Below are 17,529 nucleotides of genomic sequence, written 5' to 3'. Positions count from 1 at the left end.
TAGAAAAATGGATTAACACTTTGCTCATAAATAGATCAAGTGAACACTTTGGTGCAAACACATTTGTCCTCAAACACAACACACCTACAGTCTTAGACAGTATTTTCAAAAACAATCCATTTCACTTCTTCCTCAGTTTCTTCATGAATGTAACTTCATCTCTGTTTCTGATCCCATAGCTGTATATGCAAATATAAATAAAACATAAGACAGAAACACAACAGAGGAATCAGCAAGATGATATCTCATTAGTATAGGTTTACAGAAGTAATCAACCCACCATCTAATCCAGTTTTGTTTAGATTATATAATAATGTAAGATAATATGGGTTATGTACATGAATGAGGCCCAGTTCAGATTCACTCCTCCAGGCCCTCTGTGCTAATAAAACTGCAGAGATTGATCCAGTTCTCTTTCACCAGTTGTAAAGAAGTAAGGATCAGCTAAAGAATGTGGCTTAAGATTGGTTGTGGAGTAAGCAATGGGAAAATTTCACAACACAGGTGCATAACATTAAGAGTACTTTGTTTATCGCTGCATCTACTTTGTTTATTGGTGGTAAACAATGCAAATATGGTTTCACACTTACTCTTTCAGTTTTAAATTGTCATCTTCTAGTTTTTCGCCATTGAAGACCAAGTGAAATGTTCTCCACACATATTTCCTATGCAAGGAGAGAATGGGGGAAAAAAAAAACATTTGGGATGCATTTAAGAGAACAGATCGAAATGAACTCTGTAATTCTGAATAGATCAAATGGTCTTTTTAAAGAGTTACCAGCTGATGTGTTTGACCCCTCCTTCACGCTGCTGTTTCAGCTCCATATATCTGCGGATGGCTTTCTTCAGATCCAGCACAGTAGCATGTTGTACCACCACAATAGCTGAGGAAGAGTTTATCACAATCAAACAAATTCAAAATTTCAAAGGAATATTTAACACATTAGTGGAATGTAAATGTGTACTCTTGGGCTAAAGGGGGTGTTTTAGCTAAGCAGGTAGTTGTCTCAAGCCTAGCTTATTCCTGTACATTTTAGGCGTTAAAAATATAAATAATGTAGTAACTCTCAAATGCATGCAAAGATTTGTTACTTTCCACTCTTTTCTGCATAACGAGTTGACACATTTCTGCACACAGGGTGGCAGCGTTACAACCACGGAAATGAGAAAGGTCACTGTTTTGCCAGTCAGCCTATCGGTGTTCGTGTGAAATGGCCGACTCCCTACACAAAGCTGAAAATTTTGGCAAGTGCACACATTGCCTACAAAGTCTGCTGATAGACACAAGTTGCTGTGAGGAATAACTCTGCAGAAGCATAAAGACATGCAAAAAAGAAAAAAAAAAGAAAAAAAGAAAACATTTATGCTCACAGATTAGGTTTGAGGAAAGACACAGACTTAAAGAACCAGCACTTACGCATGATTTCTCCATCAGCCTTACATACACGAACAGTCATAGCCTGACCATACTCCAAAGCAATCTGTGAGTTCACCTCTTCCAACGTCACCTACAACGGCAGAAGTAATGGATCTCTTAAAGGAGTTTCCATGTAATGAAAATTCAAACATCTACGACACTGGGTAGCCCTTAATGAATGATGTGATGACGTTATTCATTAAGTGATTTATCATTTAATCAGATGTCACAAACCTGGATAGGTAGGTCACAAAGTAGAGGGTCTTGCACCAGTCGTGCAAGTCCCTCCTCAAAGATGTCCAGGAATTCAGAATGTGGAAGTGCCTCCTCGTCTTCCTCTTCTTCCTCCTTCACGTCTTCCTCTAAGTCTTTCTCCTCTGGTGGGAAATCATCCAAAGCCTTTATTTGTGGCTCTTGGGAGGTTGTTTCTTCATCCATTTCAAACAAAGAATTAGCATTTGATGGCAAATGCCTTGTTTCTGAATATGTAAAAAAAAAAAAAAAAGGATATCAAAACAAACACATTGTACATATAAGTATTGCATGTATTGCAAAACAAAGTTCAAATATTGTAATATCTCCCTATAAAAAATTAAGATGACCCTGAGCCTAACATGCGTCTCGGGAGTTTGAGTAACAATACGCAATTAACCACTGCATACTGTTTGAAGCTTCTTTCAGTATGTGACGCTTGTTTAGTGGTTTGCTTAGGTTAAAACATGGGGCACATACAACCCCTGGCAAAAATTACAGAATCATCACACTTAGTGGTTGTTTACCCAGCTTTTTTACTTTGTAGCAAATAAACAAATCACAGATATGACACAAAACAACTTTTGTTTAATAACTGAACATTCCAGCTCTGTGAAACATACCTCAAACAAATTAAATTATTTTAATTAATGGCATTTTTTTTAGATCAAGTAGAGGAAATAATTATGCACTCACTCAATGTGGAGGAAAGAATGATGGAATCACTTTGAAATTTGCATTTATGAAACAAATACTGGCACAAGTCTAAAAATGCAAACTAGTCTGCAGTTAAAAGAGAAGGCTTGCAGACCACAAGGTGTTGGACTTGCCTAACTGAAAGGAAACATGGCCCCAACAAGAGAGCTGTCAATTAAAACAATGGAAATGATTATTAAACTCCTTCATGAAGGACGTCCAACACGGAGTGTGGCAAAAGGTGCACAGGGGGTACATTGAAATTTTGGACACTTTTCTCATTCCATCAATAGAAAATAGGTTTGGTGATGATGAAGTCATTTTTCAGGATGATACTGCATCTTGCCACAAAGCAAAGAGTGTGAAAGCATTTCTTCAGGAAAGGCATATCAAGTCAATGACATGGCCAGCAAACAGTTAAGGTCTCAATCTGACTGAAATTTTATGGTGGGAATGAAAAAATATGGTCCATGACAAGGCTCCATCCCACAAAGCTGATCTGCCAACTGCTATTCGAGAAAGTTGGAACCAGCTTGAGGGAGAATCTTGTTTTTCATTAGTGAAGTCCATGCCTCGAAGAGTTCAGGCCATCATAAGAGCCCAAGGAGGAACAACAAAAACAAACTGTGATTTTGTTTGTTTGTGTGTTTGTTTGTTTTGTTGATGATTCCATCATTCTTTCCTCTACCTGATCAGCGGAAAATACACCATTAATTACAACAGTTCACTGCAATTGGGTGGGGGTGGGGGGGGGGGGTGGTATGTTTCACAAAGCCAGAATGTTCAGCTATTTAACAAAAAGTGTTTTGTGTCATATCTGTGATTTATTTATATGCTACGAAGTAAAAAGGCTGGGTGAACATCCTCTAAGTATGGTGATTCCATAATTTTTGCCAGGGGTTGTACAGAGAAAAAATTCAATGTCAGATCGCTTCTCACAAAATACAGCAGCTTTTCAATGTCATTCATCTAAATCGTGACACATACACTCTTTTGGTTCCCGATTAATTTAACTACCGGTATTTGGCAAGCGATCGGGACTGGCATTTGGTTTTGGTGCTTTGCATGCATTTGAGTAGTGATGCTGTTAATCATGAAAGCACAGTATGTTGTATGAGTGATAGAAGCTGTTCTGTACGTCTAGTAGCAGCCCAATAGGAGTACGCTCGGGTGTTTTAAAGATAAATGTACAGAAAGTCCACACCTGTCTTATAGGCTAGTATTCTTTTATTTGCCGCCACACTGTCGTGAAAACGATGACAATTAATGTGAAAAGTTCTCTCACCCATTCATCACAACGTCAACTGGCTGTTTAGCTATCCGCTGAGTTATTTCCGAGACGAGAACGCAGTGAACATGAAAACCCAATACAAGGATCATGAAAATTACAAAGATTAGTAGCGCATTACACATTCACCTACGAGTTTACCGGGACCTAGAGCTCGGTGTTTAGATTGTCCCTCATATATAATGCACCGGATACACACTGTTTGGAATTTAGAATTAACTGTTCCGCTTTTGTTAAATTATATTAGCCCTTTTCTTGAGTTTTCCAGGAGCTTTCCTTATTTTCTGCAACCTAAAGTCCAAGAAAACCATCAAAAATCAAAGCCATTTAATTACATCCGTACTGGGCTAACGATGAGAATGTTTAAGTCTGCCAACAACTTGTCTTTGTTTCAGATCGAACATAGAAAAGTGGGACACCAGTACAGAGGGATTTTGCGTGTTGCTCATTCTGGTGTTGAAGTGATTTCACTTTTTGTCAACAAGTCAGTTAACCTGATAGAAAACACGAACTTAATTTAGATTAGTTAACAGTCGCCGATGAAATACTGAAAATGCTTCTTTTTTGTCCAACTTGTGGAAATGTGTTGATTGTAGAGGAGGGTCAGAGATGCTACAGATTCGCTTGTAACACATGTCCCTATATTCATAATATCACGAGAAAGGTAAGTTGGGTCATCATAGTTTTATTTAATTACAATACTGAATGTCATACTAGCGTTCATTGAGGTTAACTGTTATGCTAAGAAATGTATATCTTCTCTCTGGCGCAAAAATACAGCACATAATTTTGAATGTGCTACCGTTTCGTCACACACGCTGTCTGAACTTACTATCATGTAGGTAAACTATAGAAAGTATCCTAAACTGAAAGAAGTTGATGATGTTCTTGGAGGCTCTGCGGCTTGGGAAAACGTGGATTCCACTGCAGGTACTGGTTTATTTGTATATGATTGATGTTTACAGAATTATATTTACCACGCTTAGTGTCTTATCAGCGTACTGAGTAGATATGTGAGAATGATCCTACACTGTTTTTGTTGTTTGCTTGTTTGTTTGCTTGTTTGTTTTAATCCAAGACAGCTGTGTTCAAATTTTAATACATTTTCATTTGCTTTTACTTTTAGAAACCTGTCCAAAGTGCGAACATCCAAGGGCGTATTTTATGCAGATACAAACGAGATCCGCAGACGAACCAATGACCACGTTCTATAAGTGCTGCAATCCACAGTGTGGTCATCGATGGAGAGACTGAGCCGTTTCTATAACTTCTCTGCTTACCTACGACCTAGCTGTGTTTTCTGTGTAAGGTCGTCACTTTCAAGGTTCCGTCACTGGTCTGGTGACCGGGCTAAGGCATGTCACTCACAGAAAATTTCTAACTGTGGTGGACACTTTACTGAGACTGTAGGGCTAGGGATTTTTCCAGAGTGAAAATGACATGAATGAAGGAGGAAACTGTTTTCATGCAAATAAGCTTGTGGTGCACCACATGAAAATCATTGTATCATTTATGTACATATGTGAGTTCCCACAGCTCAACTGAGACCCCATCAGTTTTTTTTCAGTTGTGAAATCAAACATATGCAGCGATATTTACAATGTGTGTGTGTGTGTGTTTTCTGAAAACATGAACTTACATTATGCAAGATTATGCATTTATGTTTCATTTTCCAAAAGAGGACAGAAACTCAGTTAACTTGCTAAATGATTTAAAATATATTCTAATACATATGTGAATTCATCACAAAACAAAGTGTAATGTTTTCACTATTTATATCATTTTATTTTATGATTGAGAAGTCTCTTTTGTGCTAAAATGGTATTTGAATTAAAAAAAAAAGCACTCACAGTGAATAAGGTTTGCTTTTTAATAGTTAAAATAACCATATTGTATGCAAGTCCAATTTGAATGATTTGTTTTACATACATATTTCACATTGTCATTTTTTAAAGGGTAACATGTATTATGTCACTAATTACCTATACGTCATGGTTCTAAATTTGCTGCATTCCTTTAACACAAGCTTTACATCTATTGTATTTTTCCCAGCACTGCATCAAGCCACTGAACAAAGCATGTAAAAGACTCAAAAGAGCATATTAGCTTAAAGGGATCCAGCCTGGACTTTGCAATTACTCTTAAATCCACATGGGCATGCAGATCAGTATACAAGCTGTCATATTTCATTGTTAAGATGGCGGTATTCCAAATGGTTTTGTATTTTTTTTCCCTCAAAATATGGTCATGCTGGTGTCTGTATGAAAGGAGAGGTGTCTTTTATAAGGATAAAAGTAAAACTTGGGATGTAAGCTACAAAATGTAATTAATAATGATTCAGTCAAATGGACTTGTCTTTGTATCGAATGCCATGGTCTTAAGAGAGAATATTGGATCCAAGACAGATTATTTAATTACTTCAGCTCTTGTATTTGTAGTGCATAGGACATCATGCATAAGAATAGTACTGGAACAAAGTGGACGGTATAGGTTCGCTAACACGAAGCACTAACTCTTAGATACGGATTCTGAAAGTGCATATGTGAAAGAAAAGAAAAAAAAGAAAAATAACTCAGGGCTAAGACAGCAAATCAATTACTGCCTGAGAACTAAGCAAATCCATATCATTTCAAAACTACCGTCTCAACATGAAAACTCGGTGAATCCCACAAATGAAAGTTAGTTTTCTCGAAGTCAGTCAAAAATCAGATAGCCAACGGCATCTTCAAACTGGTAGTTTCAAGCAGCTTCAGTGATTTCAAATTCTAAAAATCCTTCATTCGATTCTTAAGCATAGTTCTCCGACACGAACTAAGATGAGGCGTTTTTTTTTTTTCTTGAGGTAACACAACTAAAACAAACATGACGGAGGGGGGAAAAAAAAAAAAAAAAAGGACTCTTATCCTATAAATCCCCACCACACACCAGCAGACAGCTTTAACGAACGAACAGTTAATCTGCTTGTGGTACCAAGGGGCCTCAGTACAGAGAGCAGCACACTGCCAGTCAAGAGGAGCCCCAGCCGCAGACGGGACATATGGCCAGTGAAAGCACTGCGGCAGATTAGGGCAACGTCATGCAGAGGGTCTCATCACGATGATGAATTCCTCCCAGCAAAGCGGCTTTGCACAACCGCCGCTGTGGCCCCCGTCTTCTCCGAGTGACCGCAACCCACCAAATTCTTTAACGGTAAAATGAGAGATTAAATCTAACAAAAGCTTAGCTCAGGTCGACTGTCCCTCCTCTAAATATGCCCTTGTACTCGTCGTTCAAGCAACCATTAAAAAAAAATAATAATAAAGTAAACAAATGAAGAACCTGAAAGTGCAGCTGATAGTTCCTTGTTATTTGTTGTATCTTGTTAAGCTCAAGCCTCCGTTTCATGAGCGTAAAAGTTATTTATGGATCTAGATTTCCATATTTTTGTCATTTCAAACAACTCACTGACAACATATACCAACTGTTAACATTGACGGCTCAAAATCACTTAGACCCTCAAGAATTCACGTCTAGAAAGTGCAGCAGACACAAGCTACTAATTACACTTGCTCACATTTTGATTTTGTTGGTTTGAATAAGTGTTCGGTGCAGTATCACTACAGGAACAATACTGTACAGAACACCCCTCTATGGATTAGTTTATTAGTAAAAGTCAAGGAGATGACAAGACATAGAACATCACTTCATGTCAACTGTACACGGCGGCCATTTTTAAGGTTGGGCGTGTCTGTATGCTAGTTTATGCCACGACGATCAATGAGAATCAATGACTTCTGCAAAACCTTTTCCAACAACCTCTGACAAATTGCATGAGGGCAACAAACAAGCGAACAAACAGACAAGCACAAGCTGACAACCCTAATCACATCTGAAAAAGGTTAGGCCAAAACACAGCAGGTATGACTGTGAGGTACACATGTAAAAGGTTCAATCGTTGATCTGGACCTGTAACCGTGGAGAAACTTTTATAGTAACATGTTAAAATAAAACATAAAATATTTTAAATAAGTACAGTAGAAACAAATACTGACCCTGCAATAGTCCTGTTGGGTTTTGCTACCTGGTAGAAAGTTCACAAATGATTTCAACTAAATAAAGTGACCTTTTTTCACAGCTTATCTACAGTGTCCCTGTTTTGTTTTGTTTTTTTTTTTCCACTGAACCATTTTGCTCACTTAAAAAAAAGTTCCACTCCATCCCCCAAAAGATTTGAGATGATAGTCAATGTCGTATCTAAAAATGTATATAAAATGTCTAACTCGCTGTCCCTTTTCATAGTTTGATTTTACTGAAGTCTTGTAATTCTTGATTTATTTCCTTTGTGAGGTGCCAAGAGCTAAACTAGATGTCTGTACAGATACACAGGAGTAGGAATGAGTCTGTAAGTATATACAGTGTGATGGACAACTGTCAAGGAAAAGAAAAAGAAAAAAAAAATATAGCAGCTGGGGCTAAACTGAAGCACAAGACAGAGCCAAAATAATGGAAAACAGGCTGAACCAGCCTAGGACATAAGCTATTTTAGGGCTTGGTGAATGTGTGTTAGTGTTAGCATATGCGTTTGTATGTGTAGATGTAGCCCTTGCAGTTCGGGCAGGTGTGCGTCACATCCTTGAGATCATCAATGAGACAAGGAATCAAGCAGCAGCCTAGATCACACCTGTATTATCAGAGAGAGAGAGAGAGAGAGAGAGAAATATTCGTAAATATTTGTTTACAGACAAATCGGAAAACTCGTCCGGTTTGTGCCAAATGGATCTTCAGGACAAACTCACCCCACGAAGAAACAGAAGAGACAGAAGAGCGTGTTCATGAGACCCACGTCGTGGCTGATGCGGGTGACGATAGCCTGCTGGCAGTGCGGACACACCGTCTGCACCGGCGCCGACTGGAACATCTCCCCCTGCAGCACCGTCACCGTGGTGGCGGCGCCAGGGGGCGCTATCACCGTGGCCGTGTGACCCATGGCAGGTCCAAACTGAGTGGGAGCAGGACCGAACTGCCCCGGCATCATGTGCGGAAAGTGACCGGGTGGAGGTGGGTAGTATCCACCTGCAGGTGCACAATTATTTTACAGCATGTCTGAATGTCTGAGAACGCACCTCTACAAAGTCTGATTTATACAGCAAGATCAGTCATTTTAGTTCATGGAGGCTGGTATAACTTCTTGCTTTTCATACAACATGTGTATTAGTATATTAGCTAGATTTTGCTTTTCATATCAAATGCATACTAGTTAGATCTTGCTTTTTTATATAAAATATATGTTGGCTAGACCTTGCTTTTCATAGAAAATGTTTAGTCTAAGGTATCTCATTATCTCTGGATCGGACTGTACCATGTGGTTGTGGCATGGGCATTGGCCCCTCCCCTGGAACGTGTGGTGGTATGAAGCCTGGCTGAAGGGTGGCTTCATAGGGCGGAGGGCCGTAGTCTGGAGGCAAAGGCTGACCTTGTGGAGGACCCGTGGTCACAGGAGCAGAGCCAACTGGAGGAACTGAAAAAAAAAAAAAAAATAGTTTTAAAACTCTAGCTTTGATGTTCCACACCATCCAAAGTCCATCAGACGTTCATCCATTTGAAACTATCAGTGATCTCATGACACAGAAGTTTCTGTTCTCACTAAAGAGTTGATCCCAAGTGTAACAACATAATAATTAGATTTAATCTTATAACAAACATCACATCAATGCTTGACAGATGCTAACTAGACAGTATTCTTTAAAGGCTCATTGTCTTAACTACCCTGTTTAACATCAAACAAAAAGCTTCTGTTAGTTTTAGAAAGGAGCCAAAAACTTTTTTTGTTTAACTGAATTGAAAGCAATGCTACAAGACAGTATGACACAGAGAATAAGAAGCAAGTCTGCAAGCAAGTCTGTCTCCTTACAGAGAATAACTTGGGCCAACTGGAAGGATCGTGATAGGAAAAAGAGGCTAGTTTGTGTACAATGCCTTCATTCAGGGTCTCCTTGGTTTCCTACTGGATGGCACCTACACCATGATTCAGCACCAGTGGACGGTACATTATAACTCACTTGGCTATCAACAAGAAACTGGTTCAGTTCAAAGATTGATCTGCACTCTGTGCCTCTCCCATGGGGACCACCAACCACAGGAAAGCTCTACCTAACAAAGGATTACATCACCTCTGATTCAACCAATCATCAAGCCTTTGATAACCTGGATTTATTGTGCAACTTCACAAGCAACACAAACTGTGCGAAACAGTTAGTGGTCCCAGAGGAGAGAGTTCAGAGACACTGACCCCATAAAAACACAACAAGCTAAAAAAAGACAACAACAACAACAAAAAACAACAACAATAAAAAAAAGCAAAAGACAAATGACTGTGTGAACTTACCAGAGACTGGAGGTTGTCCATTCTTCTCCTCAATAAGAGGAGCACTGGGGCCTCCAGGGCCTCCGGGATAGGGTGGAGGAGGGTCACTGGACATCTTGGATCTGTGATAGCAGGGGCCTGGGAAGGGAGTTCCTGCCTTGAGGCTCACACAGTGTCTCTGTACAAGCAGAGAACCAGATACTCACTCAGAAGTGCCCACATAGGACAACGTGACACCTGCACATCAAACTTAACAGTTGCTGGGAAAATGTTTTACGTCAAATTCATCAAAATCTATCTTCCATAAAACTTTGTGTGTGCATACATTTCCTTTTTAAAATCAGTCCAGCATGCATGCCCTGTATTCAAAAACACCACAGACCAAAAAGTTGAGAGACCTGACTGATAAGATTCATTGCATTTACAGTAAGCATAGGAAAAACAAACATCGAAAGGTGAGAGGAAAGTTATTACCTATTGGCTCCACCAGTCAAGGCTCTCCCACAGTCAAAATAAAGACCAGGTACCACTAAAGAGAAACAAAGCGAGTAGAATTTAATAGGCTTCATCTGCAGCTTTGGCAAACAGGGACAGTCACAGAGCAAACAATGCATAAACACCCAATCAAGCAGCCTCATTCTCTGACAGTAACATTACAGGCCTCTGGCTCAATGAGAGCTCAAAACACTGACCATCAGCACAACTCCGGGATTCTTTTAACATAATCTAAGTGAAGGTTTCGCAGGCAAATACTGTGGCAGCCAATGTGGATTAAATTACATTCTGAATCTCCATTCAGAATACTATGTAACCATAATCTCTTTCTTTGAAACCAGCCTTACAGATTTGATTAGAGGAATTCAAATCAATACTTCTGACAGTGTTTAGTGACACACCAGAACACCCCTCAATACCAACTGTCACAGAAGTGCCAGACATTCATGATCCTAGAACAGGCTATGGCCTCTTGTGGTGTTTAAAAGCTCATCCATTCAAGATATGTTTCTATTAAACACAAGCAAGCACCAGCTTGACTCTCTTGCACCAGCAAATAAATTAACATATATAAAATGTAGGAGGTTGGTGACTCTTTACTTGTCACCATGTTTCTACATAAAAATGTCAACATATCATACGACGAGAGTAAAACCTCGGTACACTTCCTTCACTAATTATGTGGTTGTGACCTTGAATAATTATGCTTGTGACAACCAACAGGTAAGGGGCTTAAACTGTGAAAATAAAGTTGCAAGGAACTCTGCGGTTTCTACGCGGGTCAGGAAAAACAAACTCATAAAACGTACCTTAAATGGATAGGGGTGCATGAATCATTAAAAAAAATAGTTGGTATAACATTCGTTCAAACTGCATTGCTTTGTCGTTACTCTTTGCACTATGAAAACTCACACAAAGACTTTTGAGGGCAGTATGAAGTACGCTTTCATCGCTACATGGATCTAGCAATAACCGTAAATTAAAAAGCGTGCCTAGTCCAAAACAACCCACAGCCCGACCGCCGACAGAAGGAATAACATGCCAGGAGAATCAGTGTCACAAGAGAGGGCTTCGTCACCTTCCTCCCTGTCGATGGGCGTGGTGTCAACAACCAGCAACACATCATCTAAACACATGAACAATTTGCTCATGCTGACTAGCTACTGTTCAGCCCCTCATAATCCCGGTATTTTCTTAAGTGTCTATTCTAGGTCATTCTAGTGCGCCTTCTAGAAGTTGCACTCTGCTCTGGTTATCCAACTGTACACACATCCCTTTAGTCAACTAGCAAACAATCCTTCATTACTTACGCAATATACATAACCCAGATCAGTTCTGTTAGCCCCTTGCTCTCACCACTGCTTCAACCTGCCTGTTTTCAGCCACTGTCAAACAAAATGTTTGGTTAGCATTCTATGTCACGCCAGATGAATCAACGGTCTCATTAGAAAAATACAAAGCGACTACACCAGACGACGTTACACGAACAAAGTGAAAAACCTAAATGCACAGCTTGTTAAATGATCTGGTTTGTAGATAGCTGTAGCAAGATTAAGTACTTTACATGGTTCCTGTCACTGCTAGACAGCAGGTTAGCATGGCTATAGTTAGCATTTACCTAGCCAAAGATGTAAACAAACAAGTCGACAATTCGGGGTCCCTAGTTGCAGACACATCAAAGATTGACTGTGTCTACAGAATGAGCGATTGTTGTCAACGATGAAAAATACAACCTGCTAACAGCTGACAACGTCCCTAACCCAAGTTAGAATCGTGTTGCTAAAATAAGCTAGCTAATGGCATAAGCTAAAATAGAGAGGAAACGACTACTGGTGAGTTGGCTCTTCCAACTTCAGAGCTGATGAAACGAGATATCCAGGCCAGTCAGACTGATAATGGTATCGTTAGCCTTGCTAATGTTTCGCAACGTGTGGTAATCAAGTCACAATTCATGCAAACATCATAAATGCGATAATGCTCTATTACCGTGTCAATTTTTAATAAGCTGACAGAAGAATGCAATTTCCAGTGGATTAACTTCGTAGTGACAGCTGCTCAGGTCTTGTTCGCGAAGAGGCCGCTGACTGTAGATAGAAGCAACCAGCAATCTCTTTCCTCAGCGAGCCTCAACGTCGCTGATTGGAGGAATTTGACGTAACAAAGACGTTCAAAGGGCTGTGTGGGGACATTTGGATTTCCAGCTCACTTTGAATGAGTGTTTGGTCAAGCTGACCTGTTCAAGTTCTGATGCCTTCTAAACCTGTATATTTTAACCTTGTAGTTTTCCATTGCTTTAGTTACTCTGTAAACTAAAACCCTATCTACAAAGTACGCTTAATCCATCACACGGAATTTGCATAAACCTGTGAATCTTGCAAGGCTGCGAGTAATTATGTTTGAGGGTAAACTATTTATTACATCAGTTATATTAAGTGTTAGCAAAATGACCGGTCACATAATAAACCACTCACAGATCATGGATGTACTACACAGAAATATATCAAATCTATTTGCTGAATCCATTCTTACTCGTAAGTTTTCATTATTTAAGACAGTTGGCATTAGAAAATGCATTTGTTCGTCTCGTTGAGAGCATGAACAGGATTTGGCCACCAATCGTATTCCAGAAAATGGCCAGATTACCAATATGTTGTCTCAACAAGTACTCTGTTAAATTATTCTATGGCAATGAACTGCGCTAGACTCAAATCACATTATCCTCTAGATACGCCTCTCCTCTAGATACGTGATAAAACATTAAATTGCTCAAAAGAAAGTAGCCTACGGCTGCGCTGCCAAAAGTAAGGGCAATTATTTGCCATGACAACTGAGTCAGCCCAGTGTGCCCCAGGCCATTCCCTATAGTATATCACAGGATAATAATATTTTTGTTTTTTCTCAGCTCTACTACAGCTGATACATCTTACATTTGATTATAAAGGTTAATTGAGTTAGATGTTGGACAACAGGGCTTGGAATAAACTGATAAATAGAGTAATGCAAGGAGCATCAAGCATTCTAAATAGAATACCATGATGTAAATATTATATAAATATTACATATATATCAACATAAATTTTCCAATGACTGTTTCACTGATAATGTATTTTGTAGGAAAATCTTAGCAACACTGCAAAGTAGACTCTCTGAAGTGACGCCCCCTGCTGTCCGTCATATGAAAGCGTCCAGACTGATTGCAAGTAACATCTGTGCCTTGCTGTTTAAACCCCCTTGAGGGTGTTTATGTGTGTATATTCAAGGTCTCATTTTTCCACACAGCACTGACAGATTTATACTGAGCTTTCAGAACATCTGTCAGTATTCAGACTGTGTGGATCTGAAGTTATCCTAGCAGACTTGATCAAAGGCTTGTAGACTAGACATAGCATGCTGTTTACTCTAATATAAGCACAATGTTTACTCTTGGCTAATCTTTTGAATTACACACGTCATGGTTCCTTCATGCATTTGAAATACACGTGAAAGACGGCTTAGTGATACAAATGTATTAGGCATTACAGCAGTAGAGTGTCTGACATGACGATGCTTTTTATTTAGGGTTTCTGAAAAACTTATGCATTCCTTTTTTCCCCTTTTGATACATTTTCATATTTTGAATTAGACTGAACTATTTCTGTGTACAAATGGGGGACATTTTATGGTGGAAAGGGGGATGTCATTCAGTTAATCAATGCAAAAAATAAACTAAATAAAATAAATTAAAAAAAAGATATAATTAGTTAAAACATGTTGTCCTTGATACCACCATGACTTTTGATAGTAATAGCAGTAGTGATAGTATGACAGTATTTTATGAACAGTTAGGCAGGACTATATATACCATTGTGGTATATTGCAGTATACAATATACTCTACATAATATAAATACAATATACTACACACACAAAATTATACAAACAAGGGATTGTCTCCTCATCAGTTTTGTGTTGTATATTTGCTTTGAGTTTTCATCTTTCATCTACAGTTTGCATTCAACTTTATGCTTCCACCAGGGGGACCTCTGGTCTCAGTTATGTGAATAAAGCCAGATTCCTTCTCACAAAATAATTTAATAATACCTTCAAGATCAATAACTTGGAATTTGGTGTACAAAACAATTGTTAATGTTTTGGAACAAGTTCATGGTTTAGAGTCTTTTCCTAATATTTTCAGTTGCATTATTATATCAAATTTGTGGCAATATATAACATAGAAATCTCAGGATGTCTCTTTGTACTGTTGAGGTACTACAGAAACTTTTTGCTGTTTTAGCCGGAGGTAAGGTAATGCAGTTTTACTCACCACTGATTGGCGTTGATGTTTTATTTGATCTGTTTTGCTTATTGGGTTGTGTCATGCAGTTGCGCTGCCTATAAACAACGATGCTGCATTCCAGACACATACCAGAATGAAAAGTTGCATTTCAAGAATAAATCCTCCTTTGTACCCTGGTTACACTGTACATCCCTATGAATAAAACCAGCTAAGTGGCTTACAAACCTGCTTTTTTTTATTACAACCCTGTGCCTAGTGTCATTAATAATAAAATTTTTTTTTTCCAGGAATCACTTATCAGAAGTTATTTTCAGGGTTTTTGCAAAGCACATTTGCACCTTTTTGCATCCCACCAGAACTTCCAAAATTTTCATTTGAGAAATAAATAACCAGCTCCGAAGAGCTTTGGACAGACCATCCTTTTCCCGTGCTAATGGAAAACATGTAGCAATTTCAACAATTTGAACCTAACAATTGTTTGATGGTTGCCGAGGGAGTCATATTCAATTTTCAAGAATACAAAAAAAAAGGAAAGAAAGAAAGAAAGAAAGAAAGAAAATATGTTGGGTACCAGAAGGTCATCGTAAGAGGAAATGTTATGCTTGTGTGGCTCTACATCTGGCATCCCCAGAACACTGTGTACTCTCAGATAGTGTGGAGAGGAGCAAGCATGAGAGCTGAGAGAGGGGGCACACTGCAGTGATGCAGCAAAACTGCTGTTACGTAACCATAAAAAAAAAAAAGCCACAGTCATTGAAAGTATCTCATCTCTCCATCTTCTTTAGAGTGAACCAATTTTCTCCTCCCTTCAGACTGGATTTTTTTTTTTTTTAACAGTGGGCCTTTAATCTCTGGAATATTATGATGTTCAGATGTACATTTCAGCAGTGTGAAACCATAAAATTTTACAAGTATTTGAAGTATTTAAACTGTGTTCGTAAACAAGGCAGTCAATTTTCGAGAAGAAATAGTCAAAGGAAAAGTGCTAGGTAGTATAGGAGGTAGGATATAGTGAGAGCAGATTTGTAGTGTGTTTATCAACAGTTAATGTTAAACTTGTGCAGAGCCAGGCAGTCATGAACATGCAGGGGATTCTTCCATTTAGGTTAAGAAATTTAAAGGAAATTTAAGGATGTAGGGTAAGAGAGCTGGTAATTAGCCATGACTTTGCCCAGCTCAGTTCAGCCCTGAGTTCCTGGCAGGTCCACAGAATTCCCTGCCAAGTTAACAGTGGCCTGGAATCCATGTCACACCCTGCCCCATCCTTATCACCTCACTTTATGTGTGTCTGTGCTTGCAGAGTGCAGTGAGAGGTAACTCCAGAGATGTTTCTTGTGTATTTTGGGCAGCACTGCACAATCAATAAGCCCTTTCCTTCATCCATAATTATGTATAAAGGCAATGAGTACATATGCACTGCAGGAACTAACTTTGTTTATGCTGATATACTTAACTGTTTTTTGCATTTGTTGTTATGACAAGTGGGGCGGCACGGTGGTGCAGCAGGTAGCACTATTGCCTAACAGCAAGAAAGTCTCAGGCTCGATTCCTGGCCGGGCGGCCAGGGCCTTTCTGTGTGGAGTTTACATGTTCTCCCCGTGTCTGTGTGGGTTTCCTCTGGGAGCTCTGGTTTCCTCCCACAGTCCAAAGACATGCAGGTTAGGTGACTTGGAGATGCTAAATAACCCCGGGTATGAATGTGTGTTTGTCTCTCTGCCCTGTGATGGACTGGCAACCTGTCCAGGGTGTTTCCTTGCCTTTCGCTCTATGAGTGCTGGGATAGGCTCCAGCAACCCCCGGAACCCTGATTAGGATAAGCAGCTTAGATAACGGGTAAGTGTTATGACAAGTACATAAAAAATGACTTTTTTCTGTTTGAAGGATAGTATACCTGAAGTATATTTAATCCTATGCTAATGTTAAGATAAAGACCAATGCTACACGAATTAACAAGAATGAACAGTGCATTGTTTTAGCAGTAATATTTCTGCCCAGTTGCACATAGACTTTAAGGACCATGTTCAGGATGATTGGAGCTTATTTTTGTCTCAGCCATTCGAGAGCTTGATCTTTTTACATTATGACAGGCACTCGGATCAAAACACACTCGTATAACGTGAGTGAACCTCGCCTCTCTCAGCTGGACAAAAACAAGTGATAAAGATGCAGTGGAACATTGCACTGATTAATCGTTAAACCGAGTGAATGCCATGGCTTATTGTGCTTGTAGTATGATTAACCATGGTAGCATTAGCTCCCTGCTAAGAGCTTACATACGTGAGGTCAAAGGCAGACCTCAGTCTAATGCTTTTCATACTCTGTAAAAACACAGGTGCAATGTCTAAATAGAAACACGGTCAAGTCACGTGACACATGGTCTGATTGAAACACTTGGGCGTGTGCTGAACGAGAAGTCGGGTTAAAGCTAAATTCATACAGTCGCAGTCGTGACGGTGACACTGTTTTTGTCTGCAGGATGCATCACATCCTTTGGCTGTATAATAAACTGCATGTGAATGTGCTCTCTGCTAGGTCACAGTTTAAAATAATACACACTTCTCCACTCTCAGATGGTTTTCTGATCAATTTTCCCCGCTGACTGTCAGATGAGTGTAACTGCATATTGCATCATCTCCCCACATCTGGACTCCACATCCGCTGAGATTTTGCGGAGTAAAGAAAACACAGGATGTTGTGTGAAATGTAACTGGATGACTAGACAAAAGACAAACACATGATGTATACTATAATGCATACAATATT

General features: G+C 39.3%; 3 protein-coding genes across 4 annotated transcripts; 1 reads left to right on the top strand and 2 right to left on the bottom strand.

The window, feature by feature from the left end:
* Positions 1 to 3,739, bottom strand: snrnp25 (small nuclear ribonucleoprotein 25). The gene is made up of 6 exons (XM_030789909.1): positions 3,651 to 3,739; positions 1,652 to 1,896; positions 1,418 to 1,508; positions 779 to 884; positions 591 to 665; positions 1 to 179 (listed from the first exon to the last, which is right to left on the bottom strand). The coding sequence occupies exons 1-6, from the start codon at positions 3,652 to 3,654 to the stop codon at positions 122 to 124; spliced, it is 579 nt and encodes a 192-aa protein (XP_030645769.1). The 5' UTR covers positions 3,655 to 3,739; the 3' UTR covers positions 1 to 121.
* A 381-nt stretch (positions 3,740 to 4,120) lies between these two features.
* Positions 4,121 to 5,170, top strand: polr3k (polymerase (RNA) III (DNA directed) polypeptide K). The gene is made up of 3 exons (XM_030789911.1): positions 4,121 to 4,317; positions 4,496 to 4,583; positions 4,780 to 5,170. Exons 1-3 carry the CDS (start codon positions 4,207 to 4,209, stop codon positions 4,905 to 4,907), a joined length of 327 nt encoding a protein of 108 aa, XP_030645771.1. The 5' UTR covers positions 4,121 to 4,206; the 3' UTR covers positions 4,908 to 5,170.
* Positions 5,171 to 5,509: 339 nt separating this feature from the next.
* Positions 5,510 to 12,582, bottom strand: cdip1 (cell death-inducing p53 target 1). 2 transcript variants are annotated; one of them, XM_030789908.1, is made up of 7 exons: positions 12,478 to 12,582; positions 11,802 to 11,876; positions 10,471 to 10,525; positions 10,018 to 10,174; positions 8,992 to 9,150; positions 8,429 to 8,705; positions 5,510 to 8,313 (listed from the first exon to the last, which is right to left on the bottom strand). In XM_030789908.1, the coding sequence occupies exons 4-7, from the start codon at positions 10,109 to 10,111 to the stop codon at positions 8,202 to 8,204; spliced, it is 642 nt and encodes a 213-aa protein (XP_030645768.1). In that variant the 5' UTR covers positions 10,112 to 10,174; positions 10,471 to 10,525; positions 11,802 to 11,876; positions 12,478 to 12,582; the 3' UTR covers positions 5,510 to 8,201. The 2 variants fall into 2 exon arrangements, with proteins under 2 accessions (XP_030645768.1, XP_030645767.1); XM_030789907.1 differs by lacking the exon at positions 11,802 to 11,876.
* Between the last annotated feature and the right edge of the window lie 4,947 nt (positions 12,583 to 17,529).

The sequence above is a fragment of the Chanos chanos genome, chromosome 13 (genome assembly GCF_902362185.1).
Source record: "Chanos chanos chromosome 13, fChaCha1.1, whole genome shotgun sequence".
In the NCBI taxonomy this organism is placed as follows: Eukaryota; Metazoa; Chordata; class Actinopteri; order Gonorynchiformes; family Chanidae; genus Chanos; species Chanos chanos.
This window is presented reverse-complemented; position numbering and strand designations above follow the sequence as displayed.

Coding starts and splice junctions, on each gene's coding strand:
- polr3k (XM_030789911.1), top strand. CDS start 4,207: ATGCTTCTTTTTTGTCCAACTTGTGGAAATGTGTTGATTGTAGAGGAG. Junction 4,318..4,495: donor TTCATAATATCACGAGAAAG/GTAAGTTGGGTC, acceptor ACTATCATGTAG/GTAAACTATAGAAAGTATCC. Junction 4,584..4,779: donor AAACGTGGATTCCACTGCAG/GTACTGGTTTAT, acceptor TTTTACTTTTAG/AAACCTGTCCAAAGTGCGAA.
- cdip1 (XM_030789908.1), bottom strand. CDS start 10,111: ATGTCCAGTGACCCTCCTCCACCCTATCCCGGAGGCCCTGGAGGCCCC. Junction 9,151..10,017: donor TGGACAACCTCCAGTCTCTG/GTAAGTTCACAC, acceptor TTTTTTTTTCAG/TTCCTCCAGTTGGCTCTGCT. Junction 8,706..8,991: donor GCCCATGCCACAACCACATG/GTACAGTCCGAT, acceptor GTGCACCTGCAG/GTGGATACTACCCACCTCCA.
- snrnp25 (XM_030789909.1), bottom strand. Junction 666..778: donor GGGGTCAAACACATCAGCTG/GTAACTCTTTAA, acceptor CTCCTTGCATAG/GAAATATGTGTGGAGAACAT. Junction 180..590: donor GACAATTTAAAACTGAAAGA/GTAAGTGTGAAA, acceptor TTGCATATACAG/CTATGGGATCAGAAACAGAG.